Genomic DNA, 18,489 nt, shown 5'->3' on the forward strand with positions numbered 1-18,489 from the left:
GAGTATCATTTTGAGAGACATTTTAAAATCTCTTATCTACATGTTTATTGTAGAAAATCTAGAAAACACAGAATAGTATAAAGAAAATAAAAGCCCTTTATATCAACACAGAGATAAGCACTGTTGACATTTGGTGTATATCTTTCCAGCCTTTTTTTCTCAGCACATATTTTAAGTGGGGTCACACTGTATTTACAGTTGTGTAACCTTTTTTCCAGTTAACATGACTAGACTTGTTTTTTTAGATATTTAAATGCCAAACCTAGAAACTGGCCAAAGCCTGGCCACCTCTGTGAGGACCCTTGGCCTTGAGCCTCTTCTCGGCTTTGCTGATGACTTGGCCCAGCCCCTAGTATCTGTCCCCCAACATCCTGTAGTCCACAGCTTTTGCCCACCCCCCCCCCCAGTCTCCAGCTGCCATTGTGTCAGTGTGTGTGTGTATGTGTCTGTGTCTGTGATTGTGTGTGTGTCTGTGTTTGTGTGTCTGTGTGTGTATGTTGTACATAGACTTAATTGTACAGGCCTGTTCCGTGGGGCAGGACGTGGAGTTGAGGTATTTTGGATTTGCAAGAGGGTGGAAGTTTATGATTACTTAGAACAGTGGAATTTATAAACATAGCCTCTAAATAGTTCCAAGCCTTCTACCACCAAAGACTTCTTTAATTACCCCCTCCCCAGCCTGATGTTCAAAAGCTCTTTGCTAGACGAAGGTCACTGTCACATCACCCCCTTTCCTATCTTTATGAACGACATAGGTTCCTGCTGCCTGTCAGAGCTTGTGGGCAGCGTGAGAGCAGCAGCATTCAACACCCAAAGGTCTGAGGTGCAAAGAAGACTTAACAGCCTTATCCACTGGGCCTTTTGAGATATTAAAACTGTTCAGACTCCTGTTTCTGCCTACTCGGATGAGTGAGGAGAGGCCATGTCTACCTGGGAGGTGGCCTAGGGAAGAGGAGGTGGTGACAGCAGGAAGAGGGGCTGTTCCAACATTTTCTCCCAGTGGCCTGAAGGCTGAGCCCTGCCCTGTGCTGCCCGTCAAGCAGTCATTTCTCTGTGACAGCTCTGACGCACACAGGCCAGGGGTGACGGTGGTTTCTCTGATCTCCCCCCCCCCGCCCCCCCAGCTGCTTACTCTGGCTCTCATGAGTGAGTCCAGTGGCTTTGGATTAGGCCCGAGTCAAATCCCACCTCTGCACTTACCACCTATGTGACCTTGAGTGATTTACTTCCATTTTCTGAGCCTCCATTTTCACACGTGTGAGATGGTTCTTATGACGCTGCTTATAATTGTAATGCTTATAATTATAGTGTTTCTTATGACGCTGCCTCACGATCGCTGCAGTTGATCGAATGAGATAATACAAATTCCCGGTGCCTAGTTTCCTCTCTTTGTAATGACTGCATCATCTCCTGATAAAGATTGCTTCATATCTGCCTCCCACTTCAAACGTCCCTTGGAGTCGAAAACTGGAGAGCTGGAAGGGCAAGCCCCTCACTAGAGAGACAGAGAAAGTCATCCAGAGCAGCTCACTGCCAGCTGGATAGACATTTCTCATGATTCCTCCGTGCACCATCGGACGTTCTCTCCCTGGGAGTGCAGTGAGCTTGTTCACCTCAGGGACTCGGCTTCCATCGGTTCTGGAGACGCTCAGCCATCATCTCCTCGTCCTTTTCAGTCTCCTCTTCGGGACTCCTGCCAGACCCAGCTTGGAGCTTCCTACTTTGGCCTCTGTGTCTCCTCATTCCCACTCGTATTTCTCATCTCTTTTTCTGTCCTGTGCTCCAAGCGATTTTCCCCAGCTGTGTTTTAGCCTGTGCATCGAGATTACTGTTTTTCCAATTTAATAACTGTATTTTTTATTTTTGCATCTCTATTACTTTCAAACCTACTGTGTTTCCACAGAAGTCTATCCTTGCTTCACAGATCCTGTTGCTTCTCTCATCCCTTTAAAGACCTTTTTTTAAACTGTTGTAACGTATACATAACATTTACCATTTTAACCTTTTTTTTTTTTTAATTTATTTTTGGCTGCATTGGGTCTTCGTTGTTGTGCTGCGCAGGCTTTCTCTAGTTGTGGCGAGAGGGGGCTACTCTTTGTTGCGGAGCACGGGCTCTAGGCACGCGGGCTTCAGTAGTTGTGGCGCACAGGCTTAGTTGCTCCGCGTCATGTGAGATCTTCCCGGACCAGGGCTCGAACCCATGTCGCCTGCATTGGCAGGCGGATTCTTAACCACTGCGCCACCAGGGAAGTCCCATTAACCATATTTAAGTGTACAGTTAAAAATGGCATTGAGTATATTCAATTGTTGTGCAACCATCACCATATCTGTTCAAGTCTCTGCTTTGACTTCTTTTGGGTATACACCCCAAATTGAAATTCCTGGATCATATGGTAATTCTATGCTGTTTTCCACAGTGCCTGAGCCATTTTATAGTCCCACCAGCAGTGCACAAGGGTTCCAATTTCTGTACGTGCTGGCCATCACTTGATGTTTTCTGTTTGTTTTTTTGTAATATCCATCCTAGTGGTATCTCGTGGTTTTGATTTGTATTTGCCTAATGGTGAGTGATATTGAGCATCTTTTCAAGTGCTTATTATCCATTTATATATCATCTTTAGAGAGATGTCCATTCAAGTCCTTTGCCCATGTTTGAACTGGCTTGTTTCTTTGTTCACTGCTGAGTTTGGGGAGCTCTTCACATATTCTGGATATTAATCACTTATCAGATCTATGATTCGCAAATATTTTCTCCAGTTCTGTAGCTTGCCTTTTTACTCTGTTGTTAGTGTCCTTTGATGTGCAAAATCTCTTAACTTTAATGAGGTCCAACTTGTCTGTTTTTTTCTTTTGTTGTCTGAGCTTTTGGTATCATATCCAAGAAATCATTGCCAAATCCAATGTCATGAAGTTTTCCCCTGTGATTTCTTCAAAGAGTTTTATAGTCTGAGTTCTTATGTTTAGATCTGTAATCCATTTTGAGTTAATTTTTGTAGATGGTGTAAAACCCAGATTTTAAGTCCCTTTCAGATTGCTCTAACACCTGCCCTTCCTCAGGTGTGGTCTAATCCATGCCTGTGTCTGTAGTTTAGCACAGACTCTGGAGTCAAGCTATGTGGATTTGAGTCCCACCTCCACTATTTGCTAGCTATGTAACTATGAGCAAGTTTCTCAACCTCTTCGTGCCCATTTTCCTCATCTGTAAACTGGGGGAGTTGATCTCAGTACCTACCTCATGGGTTTGTTGTGAGGATTCATGTCCTGAAAGCCCTCAAAGGGTCCCTCGCCCCTGGAAAATGCTCAGTGGGGGCTGGTGATCATTATTAACACCGACTGCATTGGACTTCCTCTTTTACATGGGAATCTTGACCTATGAGCCACCTTCAGTGGGACAGCCTTCTGCAGGGGGACCCTTCCCATGCAACACCAGGTTGTGAAGATGTCCTCAGGGTCGGTTTCATGGTTGCTTCTTGCAGGGCTCCCTTAGAAAAGAAGCCATCTGCTGGCTCCCTTGATATAGGCAGTACTTCCACTATGACTGGCTATCCCCAGGCAGGCACCAATGCTGCAGCCCTTTGGGCATGGATGAACTTTGATTTACCACATGGGCCCCCACTCACTGCTGCATGAGCCCTCCTTGTCTCCCAGGCATCTGAAGAGTCCCTTTTCTTGCTTTCCATCTCAGCTCTGTATTTTGCATTTTTAAAAATACTATGTTTTGACCCCAAATAGACAAAGCAATCTTGAGAAAGAAGAACAAAGCTGGAGGCATCACACTTTCAGATTTCAAACTTTATTACAAAGCTATAGTAATCAGAACGTTATGGTATTGGCATAAAAACAGACACATGGATCAATAGAACAGAATAGAGAGCCCAGAAATAAACCCATGCATATATGGTCAATATAGTTATGACAAAAGTCAAGAATATACAATGGGGAAAGGATAGTGTCTTCAATAAATGGTGTTGAGAAAGCTGGACAGCCACATGCAAAAGGATGAAAGTGGACCCCTATCTTACACCATAGACAAAAATTAACTCAAAATGGATTAAAGACTTGAATGTAAAACCTGAAACCATAAAACTCCTAGAAGAAAATATAGGAGGTAAGCTCCTAGATATCAGTCTTGGTAATGAATATTTTTGGATTTGACACCAAAAGCAAAGGCAACAAAAGCAGAAATCAACAAGTGGGTCTACATCAAACTAAAAAGCTCATGCACAGCAAAAGAAGCCATCAACAAAATGAGAAGGCAACCCCCAGACTTGCAGAAAATATTTGCAAATCATATATCTGATAGGGGTTAAATATTCAACATATATAAAGAACTAATACAGCTCAATAACAACAACAAAAACAATTTGATTAAAAAGTGGGCAAGGATCTGAATAGACTTTTTTTCCCAAAGAAGACATATGGATGGCCAAAAGTACATGAAAATATGCACAACATCACTAATCATCACTACTCATGAAAATGCAAATCAAAACCACAATGAGATATCACCTCACACCTCTGAGAATGGCTATTATCAAAAAGACAAGAAATAAGTGTGGGCAAGGATATGAAGAAGAAGAAACCCTTGTGCACTGTTGGTGGGAATGTAAATTGGTGCAGCCACTTGGAAAACAGTATGGAGGTTCCTCAAAAAATTAAAAACAGAATTACCATATGATACAGCAATTCCACTTCTGGGTATGTATCCAAAGGAAATGAAACCAGTATCTTGACATCTGTACCCCCATGTTCATTGCAGCATTATTTACAATAGCCAAGATATGGAAACAACCTGAGTGTCCATTGATGGACACTGAAAATGTAATACACACACACACACACACACACACACACACACACACACACACACACACAGGAATACTATTCAGCCATGTAAAAGAAGGCAATCTTGCCATTTACAACAACATGAATGGAACTTCAGAGCATTATGCTAAGTGAAAGAGGTCAGACAGAGAAAGACAAATACTGTATGATCTCACTTATATGTGGAATCTAAAAAACGAAAAAAAACACCCCCAAACAAAACAAAACTGAACTGAACTTATAGATTGGTGATTGCCAGAGACAACGGTAGGAGGGTGGGTGAAATGGGTGAAGGCAGTCAAAAAGTGTAAACTTCTAGTTACAAGATAAATAAGTCCTGAGGATGTAATGTATAGCATGATGACAATAGTTAACAACAACCAAAAAGTACTATTTTTATCATAGTAGACGGTCCTCTACGTCCCCCGTGCCTCCTCCTGACAGCAAACTCATAGTATCGGGCTCTCCCTGGGGAAGCAGTTGTAAGAACAGGGAAAGGGAGGAAGGGTCCTGCACAGCCCTGGGTTGATCATACATCCCACAAGAGAGAAAAAGGCCAAAAATATGAACATAGGAGGTCAAGTCAGAAGAACACGGAGAGACAACTGTGCTTCCAGAGTCCAGAGACCCAGAGATGTCATTTCCTTCCATCCATCCATCCTCCCACCCACCTGCTCAGAGGTAATTCCAGCCTGTGGAGGGAGGAGACTCATCAATCCCTGGTCATGGCCAAGGGTGGCTCCAGTGCCAGGGAGAAGTGACCGAGTAGAGTGAGACAAGCTCTGATGTAGAAGTCAAGAGCCCTGGTTCTCCTCTTGGCTCTGCCACTGACTAGCTGTGTGAATCAGGTTATATGGCTAGACCATTCTGGATCTCAGTCTCCTCCCCTGTAAAATGGCGACAGTTGGACCAGAAGGTAGGTGGGGGCTTTCCAGTTCTGACATTCCATGGCTGACCCTTTGGCCCCTGATGTCACAATATGGAACTTGATCATGATTGGCCCATAGCCTCACCCAGCTCTGCTGTTCTCCTGGTCATGGGAACAAGATGGACTTGCCCTGGAACTTCCCTACTTGTGCTCTTCTGTTATGGGCAGCTCTTGCCATGGCTCAGGACCGAGGGTGATCAGAACTCAGGTAGGGCTGGATCCTAAAGGAGCATGGGATCAGACAAGGGCACCAGGCAGGGGCAGATCCCTCCCAGGACAGCATTATACCTGTCTCCTTCTCCGCAGACAAGCTCTACAATGAGACCGTGGCAAAGGCCTTCCTGCAGTTTTATGAGCATACAGCCCAAGTTGTGTGGAACCAGTTCATGGAGGCCACCTGGAACTATGTCACCAATATCACCAAGAAAAATCGCGAGGAGATGGTGTGGTACCACTTCCACCCCAGCCCCTTCTCCCCTTGCTCTTCTCAGGGGTCTCGGTGGGGGGTTGGGGGGGAACCACACTTTTTTGCCCCCTTTCCAGGGCTAGAGGAAAAAGGGAAGCCCCAGAGTACATGTCAAAACAGACTGTAAGCTCCGGGCCTCTTGGTAGCCCTAAAAGATCTCTAGGCAAGAGTCTCTTGGTTCTTTCCCCTTGTAGGTATCACCTGCTTGCTTTTAAGGACCAGGCTCCCTCCCTTCTCCCTCTTAGCAAATTTTCAATGATTCCAAACCCTTAAAGTGGGCTTTGGGGGACTTCCCTGGCGGTCCAGTGGTTAGGACTTCGCCTTCCAATGCAGGGGGTACGGGTTCGATCCCTGGTCGGGGAGCTATGATCCCACATGCCTAGCGGCCAGAAAACCAAAACAGAGCAATATTGTAACAAATTCAATGAAGACTTTAAAAATGGTCCACATCAAAAAAAAATCTTTAAAAGAAAAAAGTGGGCTTTGGGAGGAGGTTGGGGGGCTGTGAGACCCTGACCCTCTCCCTCAGCCTCACATGACAAACACAGTGAGCCTCCTTCCAGCTGGACAAGGACGTGGAGAGGCCGCAGCACACGCTGTACTTTGGCACGTGGGCCCTCCTGTTTAAGATCGCCAACTTCCAGGACCCACCCGTGAAGCGTGCGCTGAGTAAGCTGCAGAACTTCGACAGGGTGGCCCTGCCCAAGGAGGAGCTCCGGGAGGTGAGGACGAGCCCCCAGGTCTCCAGGCACATGATCCCCACCCCAGGGTGGGTGGGCTGCCTGGCGGGGAGCCGCCGGGGGCAGGAGGGAGGTTGGCAGGCAGGGCCAGAGCTTCCTCTGGAAGAGGAGGGAAGCAGAGACTGGTGGGAAGATGCCTTGGCCAGGCCCGCCTCTCCAGGCTGGTGGGGCTAGCACCGGGGGTGGCCCCACAGGTACCGGCCTGCCCTGGGTGACACCTGCCCCCCAGTACAGCCAGATTGTGGCCCACATGGAGATCACGTACAGCATGGCCCAGGTGTGCCTGAATGAGGGGCCCTGCCTGCCCCTGGAGCCTGGGGAGCACCCGAGCCCACCCCTGCCAACCCCAGAGTCTCAGCACCAGCCCCTTCCAGGAGCCTCCAGACTCCCACCCTCCTCCTGGCCCCAACTGCCCTTGTTGGTGGGGGCGGGGAGAGTGGGTGCCTGGGGCAGGTGAGGGCAGAAGGCCACCCGCCGGAGTGGGTGGCCTTGGCTCCTTTTCCGGGCACAGGCCTCCAAGAAGTCACAGCCACCTCCCGGGACCAGAAGGAGCTGCTGTGGGCCTGGCAGGGCTGGCGGGATGCTATGGGTCGCCAGCTCCGCAGCGCCTTTGAGTGCTACGTGCAGCTCAGCAACAAGGCTGCGAAGCTCAATGGTGAGGCCCCTCCCCCCGCACCTGCCAGCCAGCCCGGCCAGGGGCAGACAGGGTACTGCGTGGGGCTCAGGGCAATGCTGAGAAGGGCGAAGCAGAGTCTGCAGAGGGGAAGGGTGGTGGTAGGACCTGGAGATGGGAACCCTGAGCCCTGCCGCTGGGGAGGGCAAGGTGGCTCACTCATTGTGTGGTTCCACAAACGGTGATTGGGCACCTACTGTGTGCTGGTGCTGGGGAGGTTCTGAGGATGCATAGGTGAAAAGACAGAGAAGGTGCCCACCCTCCTAGGGCTTACAGTTCGCTGGGGGACAGACGCACATCTCCAGTTGTTGCCACCCGGGATGAATGCTGAGCAGGAAGGGGCTGCAGAGAGAGAATAGGGTAGGCCTGCTTCAGCTAGGTGGTCAGGGAAGGCCTCGCTGACGTTTATCCAAGGCCTGAAAGATGGAACGAGGCAGGTAGCAAGAAGAAAAGAGCATCCTGAAGTCCTTGGGAGGATCTGAAGGAAGGCGGGCTGGGTGGGTAGGGCTTGAGGTGGGTGAGAGAGGAACAGGGCTTTATCCAGGTCCTATCCAGCCAGGCAAGGGGAGGAGCACACAGTATGTACTTTGCTAAGTGCCTTTCCACCCTGATCTCATCCAATACGGACAGTGGCCTTGGGAGGTGTTTTTCCTGTTTGGCAGATGAAGACCCCCAAGGATCTGGGAGGTCAAGTGGCTTCCCTAGAAGGTGCTTGGGTCTCCTGCCAGCCAGGCCAGGCTGAAGGGTGATGAGCGCCTCTGAGCCCCCTCCCCTGTCCTAGGTTACAAAGACACGGGGGCCTTATGGCGGTCCACGTACGAGTCCGACGCACTGGAAGAAGACCTGGAGCAGCTCTTCCAGGAGCTGCAGCCGCTCTACCTGAACCTGCACGCCTACGTGCGCCGGGCCCTGTATTGCTTCTACGGGCCCGAGCTCATCGATCCGAGGGGGCCATCCCTGCCCATGTTCTGGGTAAAACCCCAGCTGGCGGCAGAGGCAGGGCGGGCGGAGTGGGCCTCCAAGCAGGCAGGCGAGCAGGCGCTCAGTCGGGGGAGAGCCGTTCTCCTGCCTCCTCTTAGCCCTCCCCCTCCCCTTCCAGGCAACGTGTGGGCTCAGTCCTGGGTCAACATCTTAGACCCGGTCCTGCCCTTCCCGGAGAAGCCCCCCGAGGACATCACGAAGATCATGCGAGCCCAGGTCAGCGCTCGGCCTCGGTCTGCCCCTGCCCCCTCCGCAGCCCTGAGGGGGGCCCCACGCACTTCCTCTTCCTCACAGCAGTCGAAGTCGGAGAAAATGTTCCAAGAGGCTGAAAAATTCGTCACCTCCCCAGGGCTGCTTTCCACCCCTCCTGGGTTCTGGAAAAATTCCAAGATGGAAAGGCCAACGGACGGGCGAGAGGTGGAGTGCCACGCATCCGCCTGGGACTTCTACAACGGGAAGGACTTCAGGAGCTCAGCCTGCAGCCAGCATCACCCCCTGCCTCTGCTCCTTCCGCTCTCCACCTGTCTGCCTGGCTCAGGAGGGCAGCGGGGGTGGGGGGGTGAGCCAGCCACACGGGCCAGGTGGGTGAGAGCAAAGGGCTTGGCCGCTGCTTGGACGTGAGGCCTGGAGTAACAGCGTAAGGCCCTGCTGCTCTCTGGCTTGACCACCCCCATCCCTTAACAGAGCCTGAATGGAGAAATCTCTCCTTCTCCCAGGGCATCCCCATGCTCCTTGACCCCTGCCCCTTAACCCCAGGATAAAGAAGTGCACCGAAGTGACCATAGAAGACCTGCTCTCCATCTTCCACCAGATGGGCCGTATCCAGTACTTCCTGCAGTACAAGAACCCCTCTGTGATCTTCCGCGCAGGCGCCAACCCAGCCTTTGCAGAGGCCGTGGGGTCAGCGATCACCCTCTCGGCCTCCTCCCATAAGCACCTGCTCAGCAGAGGCCTGCTCAGCCACCAGCACCAGGACGAAGGTGATGGGGACCAAGGGGATCATAGGAGGCCAGCCTGGGCCTGGGGCTGCTGCTGGGGCTCTCCAGGCAAAGCTGAGGGGAGGGGGAACTGGGAGCAGCCTCCTAACGGCCCCGCTTTCCCCAGAGGAGGAGGTCAGTTTCCTGATGAACGTTGCCCTGGAGAAGGTCGCCTTCATCCCCTTCGCCTACCTGGTGGACCTGTTTCGCTGGAAGGTCTTTGACGGCACCATCGAGAAGGCCGTGTACGACCAGGAGTGGTGGAACCTCAGGTGGGGAGGACCGCTGATCGGGGCCCGCTGCCCAGGCCCAGCCCTGGTGTGGGCTTTCCCAGGGCTTTCGGGGCAGCCTCAAGGGTACCGCCTGCTACCAAAGAGCGCTGCTGCCTCTCCTGTGAGGGCAGAGCTGGGCGTGAGACGCTGCTGACCTGGGGCCATGGGGAAGCCCTGGGGTGGCGTTGGCTGTTTGTTGTCACCGGACAAAAGCGCTCCTGCTGAAGCGGGTAGGGCCCGAGCGTGCAGTCATGGGGGATCATGTCGAATCCAGCACCAGCACTGAGCAGGCCCCTTAGCCTCTCTGGGGATCCTGGGAGGCCGGGAAGCTCACACAGTCGTTGCACCTGGGCTCCTCCAAGAACAGGACACTGACTGCCGGGCAGCCCTTCCTGCTCCTCCCCTCCCTTTCTGTGCCCACCAGTGGGGCCAGCAGAAGGGGTGTTTGGGGGGGCTGAGCTCTTTCCCTCCTGTGGAAAGAGTCCTCATGGGACAAGGGCAGGCCCAGTGCCCCCTTTCCTGCTTCCCCAACACACACACACACCTGCCTCTGACTTAGCATCCCCAGACCTGTCTGCGGGCAGAGCTGGCAACGGAAGGAGCACCACCAGCAGTCGGGCAGCATCAGTCCTGAGTGAGGGGCACCTGTGTCCATCCCACCACCGACCCCTGGCTGTTTGCTTGGATGATAACTGCCCATGACTATGGCTTCTCCATCTCCACTAGGCCTCAGACTGACCAGCTCAGGTCTGCTTGCTACAGACGACCCTGATGGGCCTGCTAGCTCTGCACCAGGCCCTTAACGTTGGCCATTCACAGAAGAAGAACGTGTGACCACTCTGCGGTCACACCGCCATTCAGGGATGGCAGAGCTGGGTACCCCTCCCTTTGTCCTCTCACCCTCACACCCCCGCCCTGAATACAGGGCCAGGCCTCACTGGTGGGACTGGCAGGGTCTTGACTTTGTGCCCCCTCCAAGGGCACCCCCACCAGCCACCTGAGGTGCCTGACCAGGACCTTTTCCTTCTTCTCTCCACCATGCCCACCACCACCTGAGTGATGGAAAGCTGGGGTTGAGGGAAAGGGACGGCAACTCCCTGGTCCTTGAACAAAACCCTGTCAATGAGAGAGGAACTCCCCTGAGAGGATGGTTCAGGGCTCCAGTGGGCCAGCAATGAAACTATGAACTTGTTCACAGACTCTGTCTCATCCCAAAGATGGGTCATTTGATCCCCATTTCACAGACAACATTTTGCAACAAGGCTCAGTGACAATCAGTAACTTTCCCATAGCCACACAGCTCAGAGGGGCAGAACCAGACCTGAACATGAAAGTTATTAGGGTCTGCCCATGACTGTTCTGTGTCCTGCTACCAATTCCCTGATCCCTAAACCTCGGTTTTCTTCATCTGTAGAATGGGAATAGTAGTAGTACTATACCACAGGGATGTTACTCTGTTTTCTTCTTGGCACTTCTTTTTTTTTTTTTAATTTTTATTGGAGTATAGTTGACTTAAATGTTGTGATAGTTTCAGATGGACAGCAAAGTGAATCAGTTATACATATACATATATCCACTCTTTTTTTTTTTAAGATTCCTTTTCCATATAGGCCATTACAGAGTATTGAGTAGAGTTCCCTGTGGTATACAGCAGGTTCTCAGAAGTTATCTATTTTATATATAGTAGTGTGTATATGTCAGTCCCAATCTCCAGGTTTATCCCAACCCCTCTCATCCCCTGATATCCTCTGGGCACTTCTTATCAGATGAAACGACCTTGTTGGTTGGTCTACAACCGTCCTCCATCACTAGGATGAAAGCAGTGACCTTGCCTAGCTCATTCCCTCCTGTGCCCCCAGAACCAGGACAATGTTGAGTGAGTCTGTGTGAAGAGCTTGGCACGGTTCCTGCAGAGAGGAAGTGCTCAGTGTTAACTATTGTTATTATTTGATTCTGATTCCCAATCCCATGTGTTTTCAACTCATTTATTCAATCAGTAAAAATGCATTAAGTGTCCTCTGCACGCCAAGTCGCTTTGATAGCTGTGCAAATGTTTCAAAAGGAAAAGACTCTGGGAACCCTACCGGATGGCACTATCAAGCCCCCAATTTACCCCCCGCCCCCAGGTTGAAGTACCAGGGCCTGTGCCCCCCTGTCCCTCGGACAGAGGATGACTTTGATCCGGGCGCCGAGTTCCACATCTCTGCCAGCTTGCCCTACATTCGGTAAAGGTCTGGGCCCTGCCAGCAGAACCGGCTCTTCGAGTTGGGAGTCGGGGGTATAGGACCCAAGCTGAGGATTTCCAGGAAGGCCCCAGATCCAAATGTCCCCCTGCACCCCTCCCCACCTCCTCCCATCAGCCCTGAATCCACTGGGCTTTTACATCAGCTCCCGTGTGGAGGGCAGAGCTGATGGGAAAGCATGTCTGATGTCCCTGAGAGGAGGGAAGGAAAGAGGGAGGCCAGCATAAGTTTGATTCAGAAGGCTAGGAAGGAGAGCCCTTGCAGTGTTCCAGGGTCAGCCTTCCCCATTGTGACTGCTGACCCAGGCCCACCTCTGCCACCCCTCCCTAGCCAGCCTCGCCTTCTCTCCCCAGGTACTTCCTCAGCCTCCTGCTGCAGTTCCAGTTCCACAAAGCACTCTGCAAGGCCTCAGGCCACGTGGGGCTGCTGCACCCGATGTGACATCTGTAACTCCAAGCCGGCTGGGAAGCTCCTGGAGTGAGTGCCCTCCTCCCTCCCCTGTCCTTGGCTCCCCTTCCCCACCTTGCTGGACGCCTGCCCCAGGGCCCCTCTTCTCACCTGGCCACCCTAGGCCCCCTGAGCAGAGCTTGTGTTCTAGTGGAAGTTCTTCCTTCTGTCAGACTGCAGTCTCTCCTATGTTAATCAAAGCTCATTTCCTCTTGTGTAGCCCCTTGTGGTCAGAGAGACTGTTTAGGCCCTCCTGCTAACACACACACACACACACACACTCACTCACTCACTTACTCACTCACATAGCCAATAAACCAAACTGTCCCAGATCAGAACCCAGTGTTGAAGTCCTGCCTCTGCCTCCATCTTCCATCTGAATCCCCTTATTCTTTCTTGGCAAGGCGCTTGCCTAGCCTCTCAGCAGCATTTGATAAGGTGCACTCTGCTTTTTCCATCTTTTCTTGGAAGTGTCTGAACCCAGTTCCCAGGCTGATCCAGGTGGCTTTCACACCAGCCTCTTGGCACACTCTGATCAGCTGTGGTCTACTTTGACCCCCTACCCGCAGTCTTTTTTCCTGCACTTGGTATCTAGCCCATCCTTTCCATCCCTGCCTCTGTGGCACTGCTTTCTGGTCCTGAATCAAACCTGGAGTGGGGCGAGAGGCTGACCTGATGGCGGGAAGCATTTACTGCTACAGGCTGGGCTCTCTAACAAGCGCTCTTACAGTGTTTCACGTTAGCAGCTCATAACTTTGCAAAATGGATATTATTATTCACATTTCATAAATGATGAAACCAAAGCCAAGAGGGGTAACATGATTGCACATCGCTCAACTAGGAAGTGGCAGAGTCATGCTTTGAGGCCCAAACTGACTCCAGAACACATTATCTTTCACCCTGTTGCTTCCATCAGTCAAACGACACTGGCCTGGTGAAGTTGACCTAGTCCACTGGTCCCAAGATCAGCGCTCCAACCACTGAGACATGAAGCCCACCCAGTGACATGGTCTTTTCCCCTTTGAGTTTCAATCGATTTCAGTAGGTCCATTACCCTAACCTGTCAAGGTCATGTTGAGTTTTATTCCTGGTTTCCCAGAGGATGAACAAAGCCTCTTTTTAGTATCCTAATAATTATCCACAATAATTTAGTATCCTTTGCAAATTTAATGAGCACATTTGTGATTCCACCATGCCATTCATCAGTAACCACAAGGCCAGATGGAGTTGCAGGACTGATCCCTGCCTTTGCTTGCAGGAGGGCTACACCTTGCATGCCTTCTTGTCTCCCTAGTCTATTTGCTTTTCCATCTTTTCATACTATAGCGGTTTATTCTAGTCGACTGCCCAGGTTTGAGCTTCTCTGAATGTGTGAGACATAAGAGACCTCTCTGCTCCCTGCATTCATGTCTCTGGTTGCCTATCATTTATTCATTCAGCAAACATTTACTTGTGCACGTGCCGACCAGCCTGCCCTGCGTCCAGCAGGGGGCAATGGGCCACAGGATAAATCAATAACCGTAATCCAAGAAAGGAGCTGGTGCAGTAGGAAAGGGCTTTGGTGAACATGCAAAGAGAGTGAGGAGGTCATGCCAGGGGATCAAGGAGGGATCTCTGACCCCCAACGCAGGAGTACAAAAAATAGCAGACATCCATTTTCTATACATCAACTCACTTTTGTTTTGTTTTCTTGTTTTGGCCGCACTGCGTGGCACGTGGGATCTTAGTTCCCCAACCAGGAATCGAACCCGCACCCCCTGCAGTGGAAGCCTGGAGTCTTAACCATTGGACCGTCAGGGAATTCCCAACATCAACTCACTTTTGACTCTGAGCCTTCATCCCGCTTGATCGCTGGGACTTTTGAGCTCAGTCATTCTCATCGCTTCCCTCCCCCACTCCACGCAGGGCACACAAGGCTCCCAGGGTCTGACTTGACACCAAGCATGTAGAAGCCTTGCCGGTCATCACTAGGCATATTGTGGAGGGGTGGGGCAGGCACGTGCTTGCAGGGGAGAAGGGGAAGGGCAAGATTCTTGGCTGCTCTTTTGCCTAACACAGCTTAAAACTTGATTTTGCTATTTTTGACTCATCTTCCTAAATGTGATTGCCGTGGGACAGCCTCTGGGCTGGTTCTGCTGGGAAGAGAGGGTCGAAGTGGACTTGGTCCAAATTCCCAAAGTCCCCTGCCTCACCCAGCCAGCCATGAGGACCTGACCCTGTCCATGGGGCCCGTTGCTGCCACGTTGGAGCTGAGGGCTCCAGGCAGTGCCCAGTTGTCACCCTTGCAAGTCTCATGTGCTGCCCACATCAAACCTCTTGTCCCGCCCAGCCTGAAAGACTATTTCTGACTAGGCAGACTCTCAGTGGTTGAAACTTTTCCCCCACCAGGTCCTTCCTTTTTCCCAGGACCTGGCATCTGATAAAAATCCTCTAACCTAAAGTCAGTTTTGTTTGTTTTTTTCTTTCTATCTTGATGACTTTTCTCCTCCATTTCTCTAGGCTCATAACTACATTTTCCCCCAGTGGTTTCTTCCAAGGATCCACTGACCTTTAGTTTCCCCACCTCATTCTTTCCCAGCTGTTTATTAAGCGATGTGTATAAGTCTTTGCAAGCAACAAAGCCCTCTTTGCTGCCATTATGTGACTTTATCCTCACCACAGTGAAATGCAAGTATTAATGGAACCCAGTTTTACTGGTGAAGAAGCTGAGGCTAAGAGAGGTTAAATTGATTGTCTGTGGTTGTGCAGCCCATAACTAGCACTGCTGGGTCTGAACCTGGGTCCTGTTAGTCTAGATTCCACACTCTGACTTCTGGGCCTCTCAGCCCCACCTGTCTCCTGGTGGGATCAGGGGAAACAGGTTGAGAAGCATCAACATATACCTCCTGCTGCCTCTGCGGGTGGCCCTGGGGTGGAGGAGGCCAGAGCCCTGGCTGCAGCACACTCTGTGACCCCACCATGAGTGCACGGGCCAAGCCTAAGGCTAGACCCCCTGCCACCAAGCACCGGGTGTGCCTTGAGACAGAGGTGACATTTCTGCAGTGCACAGGACACATCCCATGCTTATTATCTCTCTAATCATCCCAAACGCTCCCTGTGAGACCGGAAGGGACTGAAGAGTGACCTCTCTCTGCTAACACTGAGCACCTCATGGGAAACAGTGTCTCTTGACTTTAGGCTTATTTGAGTCCAGGAGAACAATAATCATCACAGTAGTAGTAGTAATAATAATAATAATAATAGCCTAGTATGCTCCCAGAATTGTGTTTATTTGGCCAACACAACAACCCTAAGAGATAGGTACTGTTATTTTCTCCATTTTACGGATATGGAAATTGTAGTTCAGAAAGGTTAAGTACTTGTCCAAGGTCCCACAGCTGAGCCACAGAGGACTCAAGCACAGGTTGGTGTTATTTCAAAGCTTGTGATTTTATCCACTATGCTGAGCTCTGTTGGAAGAGTCTGGGTATCAAAGCCCTAAAGGCGGGGTTGGGCATACTGAGGGGTCCCAGCAGCATTAGCTGATTCCCCCACACAGCCTCACAGCTGTACCCACTCTCCCAGGGATGTCCTAAAGCTGGGCTCGAGCAAGCCCTGGCCAGAGGTCCTGCAGAAGATAACCGGGGAGACCAAGGTGTCTACAAAGGCCCTCATGACCTACTTCAAGCCCCTGCTGAACTGGCTGGTCACCGAGAATGTGCGGCGTGGGGAGATCCTGGGCTGGCCACACTTCAGCTGTTCCTTTGAAGGTTTGGTAATCTGACCCTAATCCCACCACTGTTCTAGCCCCAAGCCCTACCCTAGCCTGCCCTGGGCCAGCTCCTACCCCAACCCAGCCTTCACCCCTAGCCCATCTATGACCTGGCTTTCTGTTGTGGAGCCCTGTCTGCACCTGATGCAGCCTCGGCCAAGACCACAGCCCACGCCCCAGCCACTAGCTCGCTCGGATGCTTCCTTGCCCACTCTCCAGCTAGACTGCCAGGCTGGCTTCTGAGCACGGGGTGGGCATCTTGCCTCCTGACCCTTGCACGGAGCCACTGCTGGGCGCCATGTGGTACATAGCCCTGTCTGTACCGTCCCTTCCTTCTCTTCCTTTTGCTCCTCTTTCTCACCCTCCTTCCCAGGCAAGGCCCTCAACTTTGGCTTGGAAGGTAGGTGCCAGAGGCTGAGGGAGAAGGCCCGTGGCAGTCAGATCCTCTCTGATCACCATGAGGTACCCTCCCCTGTTCCACCTGCTCGGCAAGATTCCTATGTCTTCCACAGAGAAAGAAACAGACAGGGTGGCATTCCTGGGTCTGGAGCTGGACCCTGCCCAGGCCAAATCTGGGCAGTGGGTGTTGCTGGCCCTGAGCTTTGTCATGTTACTGGTGGTCCTGCTGCTGGTCTACAGGCTGTACATCCTGGAAAAAAGCTCACTGGCCCAAGACACCAGTGCGCGGGACACCAGTACACAGGACATCAGTGCACAGGACGCCAGTGCACTCAAGTCACCACCCAAGGCCTACTTTCTAGGCATAGCCATGGAGCCCCACCAAGCTGTCAAAAAACAGTGGCTGCTGCTGGGCCTCTGCCTCATCCTGATGCTGTGCTCAATCGGCCCGACCATTAGGATTTTCACACAGCACAACAGGAAGCCTCCGTGGATGAGAGCTGAATGGTGGAGCTGGGACTAGACATCAGTGTGACTGGTGAGGCTGGGGGGGCAGGAGGAGGGTGGCCAAGCCAGAGAGGATGTTGGGGAGGTTGAGGAGGGGACCGCTTGCACACATAGTGCCCAACTGTAATTGGGTGCAGCTGTGGCAGATCTGGGTACATGCGGAGTTGTAACTGTGTGTTTGTGAACTCATGTATGTGAGGCCATGTGCACAGGTGACTGTGTGATTCCATGTACGCCCTGGGTTCCAGGCCAACCTCCTTCCCTGGGGGCTCAGGAACCATGGTTTTAGTGACTCAGGGGCTATGTCCCTCCAAGCCAGCCCCCAGCCCCAATTCATGCCCAGAACTTGTTCTTCATAGTCATGCTTTCTTCAGGAGCCCAGCTGTGGGGCTGGACAGGGGCTGCAGTACCCAAGGAGAATCTGCTCTGGTTAGAAACTGGACACTGCTTCAGCCCCCTTAAAAAATGTATTCAAGTAGAGCCAGACACTCCTGTACGAACCATCAGCGCCCAGTTCATGAGCACGATGCTCTGTATACTGGCCGGCACCTCTCTCTGCTGATCCTCTGGCCTGCCCTGGGTTGGGCTGCATAATCCAGCCCCCAAAAGCTGCTTGTTAGCTGTCTGAGATGCGAGTAGCCTTACAAACTGCCCCATGGCCCTCCCTGCCCCAGTCCAGGCCCTCCCAAATGGAGACAGTGGGTAGCTGGGCACCAAGCGAAGCTTGATTAATGATTGACTTCTTTAATATTTAAACAAAGCTCATCTCCAGCCACTGCGCTCCAGAGATGGCCTTGTTCAACACACACACCTGCTGCCTGGGCTGTTGCCCTGGGGATTGAGCACAGGGCAAACAGCACCTTTCCAGGCTCAGTGGGGGAGGGGAGGATGGGGAGGGAGAGCTTTAGGAGGACATTGGGGAATGAGTACTCTAGGGGCAAACCTAGGAAGAGAGAGGGAAGGCCTCTGCTCCTGCCTCTTCTCACCCTTTCTTTCTTGTGTTGTCTGCCTAACTCAAGGATGCCACACCCAATATATGGGAACTTACTGAGTTTGGACTGAGGCCCCAGGGGCTGCTGGGGAGGCTGAGAATCAATGCCTGTCAGAGATTAGGGAAACCTTGAGGAGAAGTAGCATCATAGCCAGTAACCACAGAGAGGAGGCACAAGAGCTCCAGTTGAGCTAGTGGGAAGGTGGCCAAACGATGGAACCGGCTCTCTCTAGATGAAGGATCTGAGCCCAGAAGTCAGGGGATCAGGGTACAGAAGGACTGTACCCGTA

At 51.6% G+C, this 18,489-nt stretch overlaps 1 protein-coding gene across 1 annotated transcript; it reads left to right on the plus strand.

Annotated features, from left to right (window-relative positions):
* The first annotated feature begins 5,860 nt into the window (after nt 1-5,860).
* On the plus strand, nt 5,861-17,224 carry LOC133080861 (angiotensin-converting enzyme-like protein Ace3). Its single transcript, XM_061176944.1, is given in 16 exon segments — nt 5,861-5,960; nt 6,059-6,195; nt 6,782-6,940; nt 7,188-7,287; nt 7,470-7,613; nt 8,413-8,583; nt 8,586-8,603; nt 8,731-8,828; nt 8,907-9,086; nt 9,376-9,592; nt 9,717-9,861; nt 11,988-12,086; nt 12,458-12,536; nt 12,538-12,581; nt 16,116-16,300; nt 16,815-17,224. Coding segments are annotated over 16 exon segments (2,286 nt in total).
* The last annotated feature ends 1,265 nt before the right edge of the window (nt 17,225-18,489 follow it).

Source organism: Eubalaena glacialis, chromosome 19, assembly GCF_028564815.1.
Source record: "Eubalaena glacialis isolate mEubGla1 chromosome 19, mEubGla1.1.hap2.+ XY, whole genome shotgun sequence".
NCBI lineage: Eukaryota > Metazoa > Chordata > Mammalia > Artiodactyla > Balaenidae > Eubalaena > Eubalaena glacialis.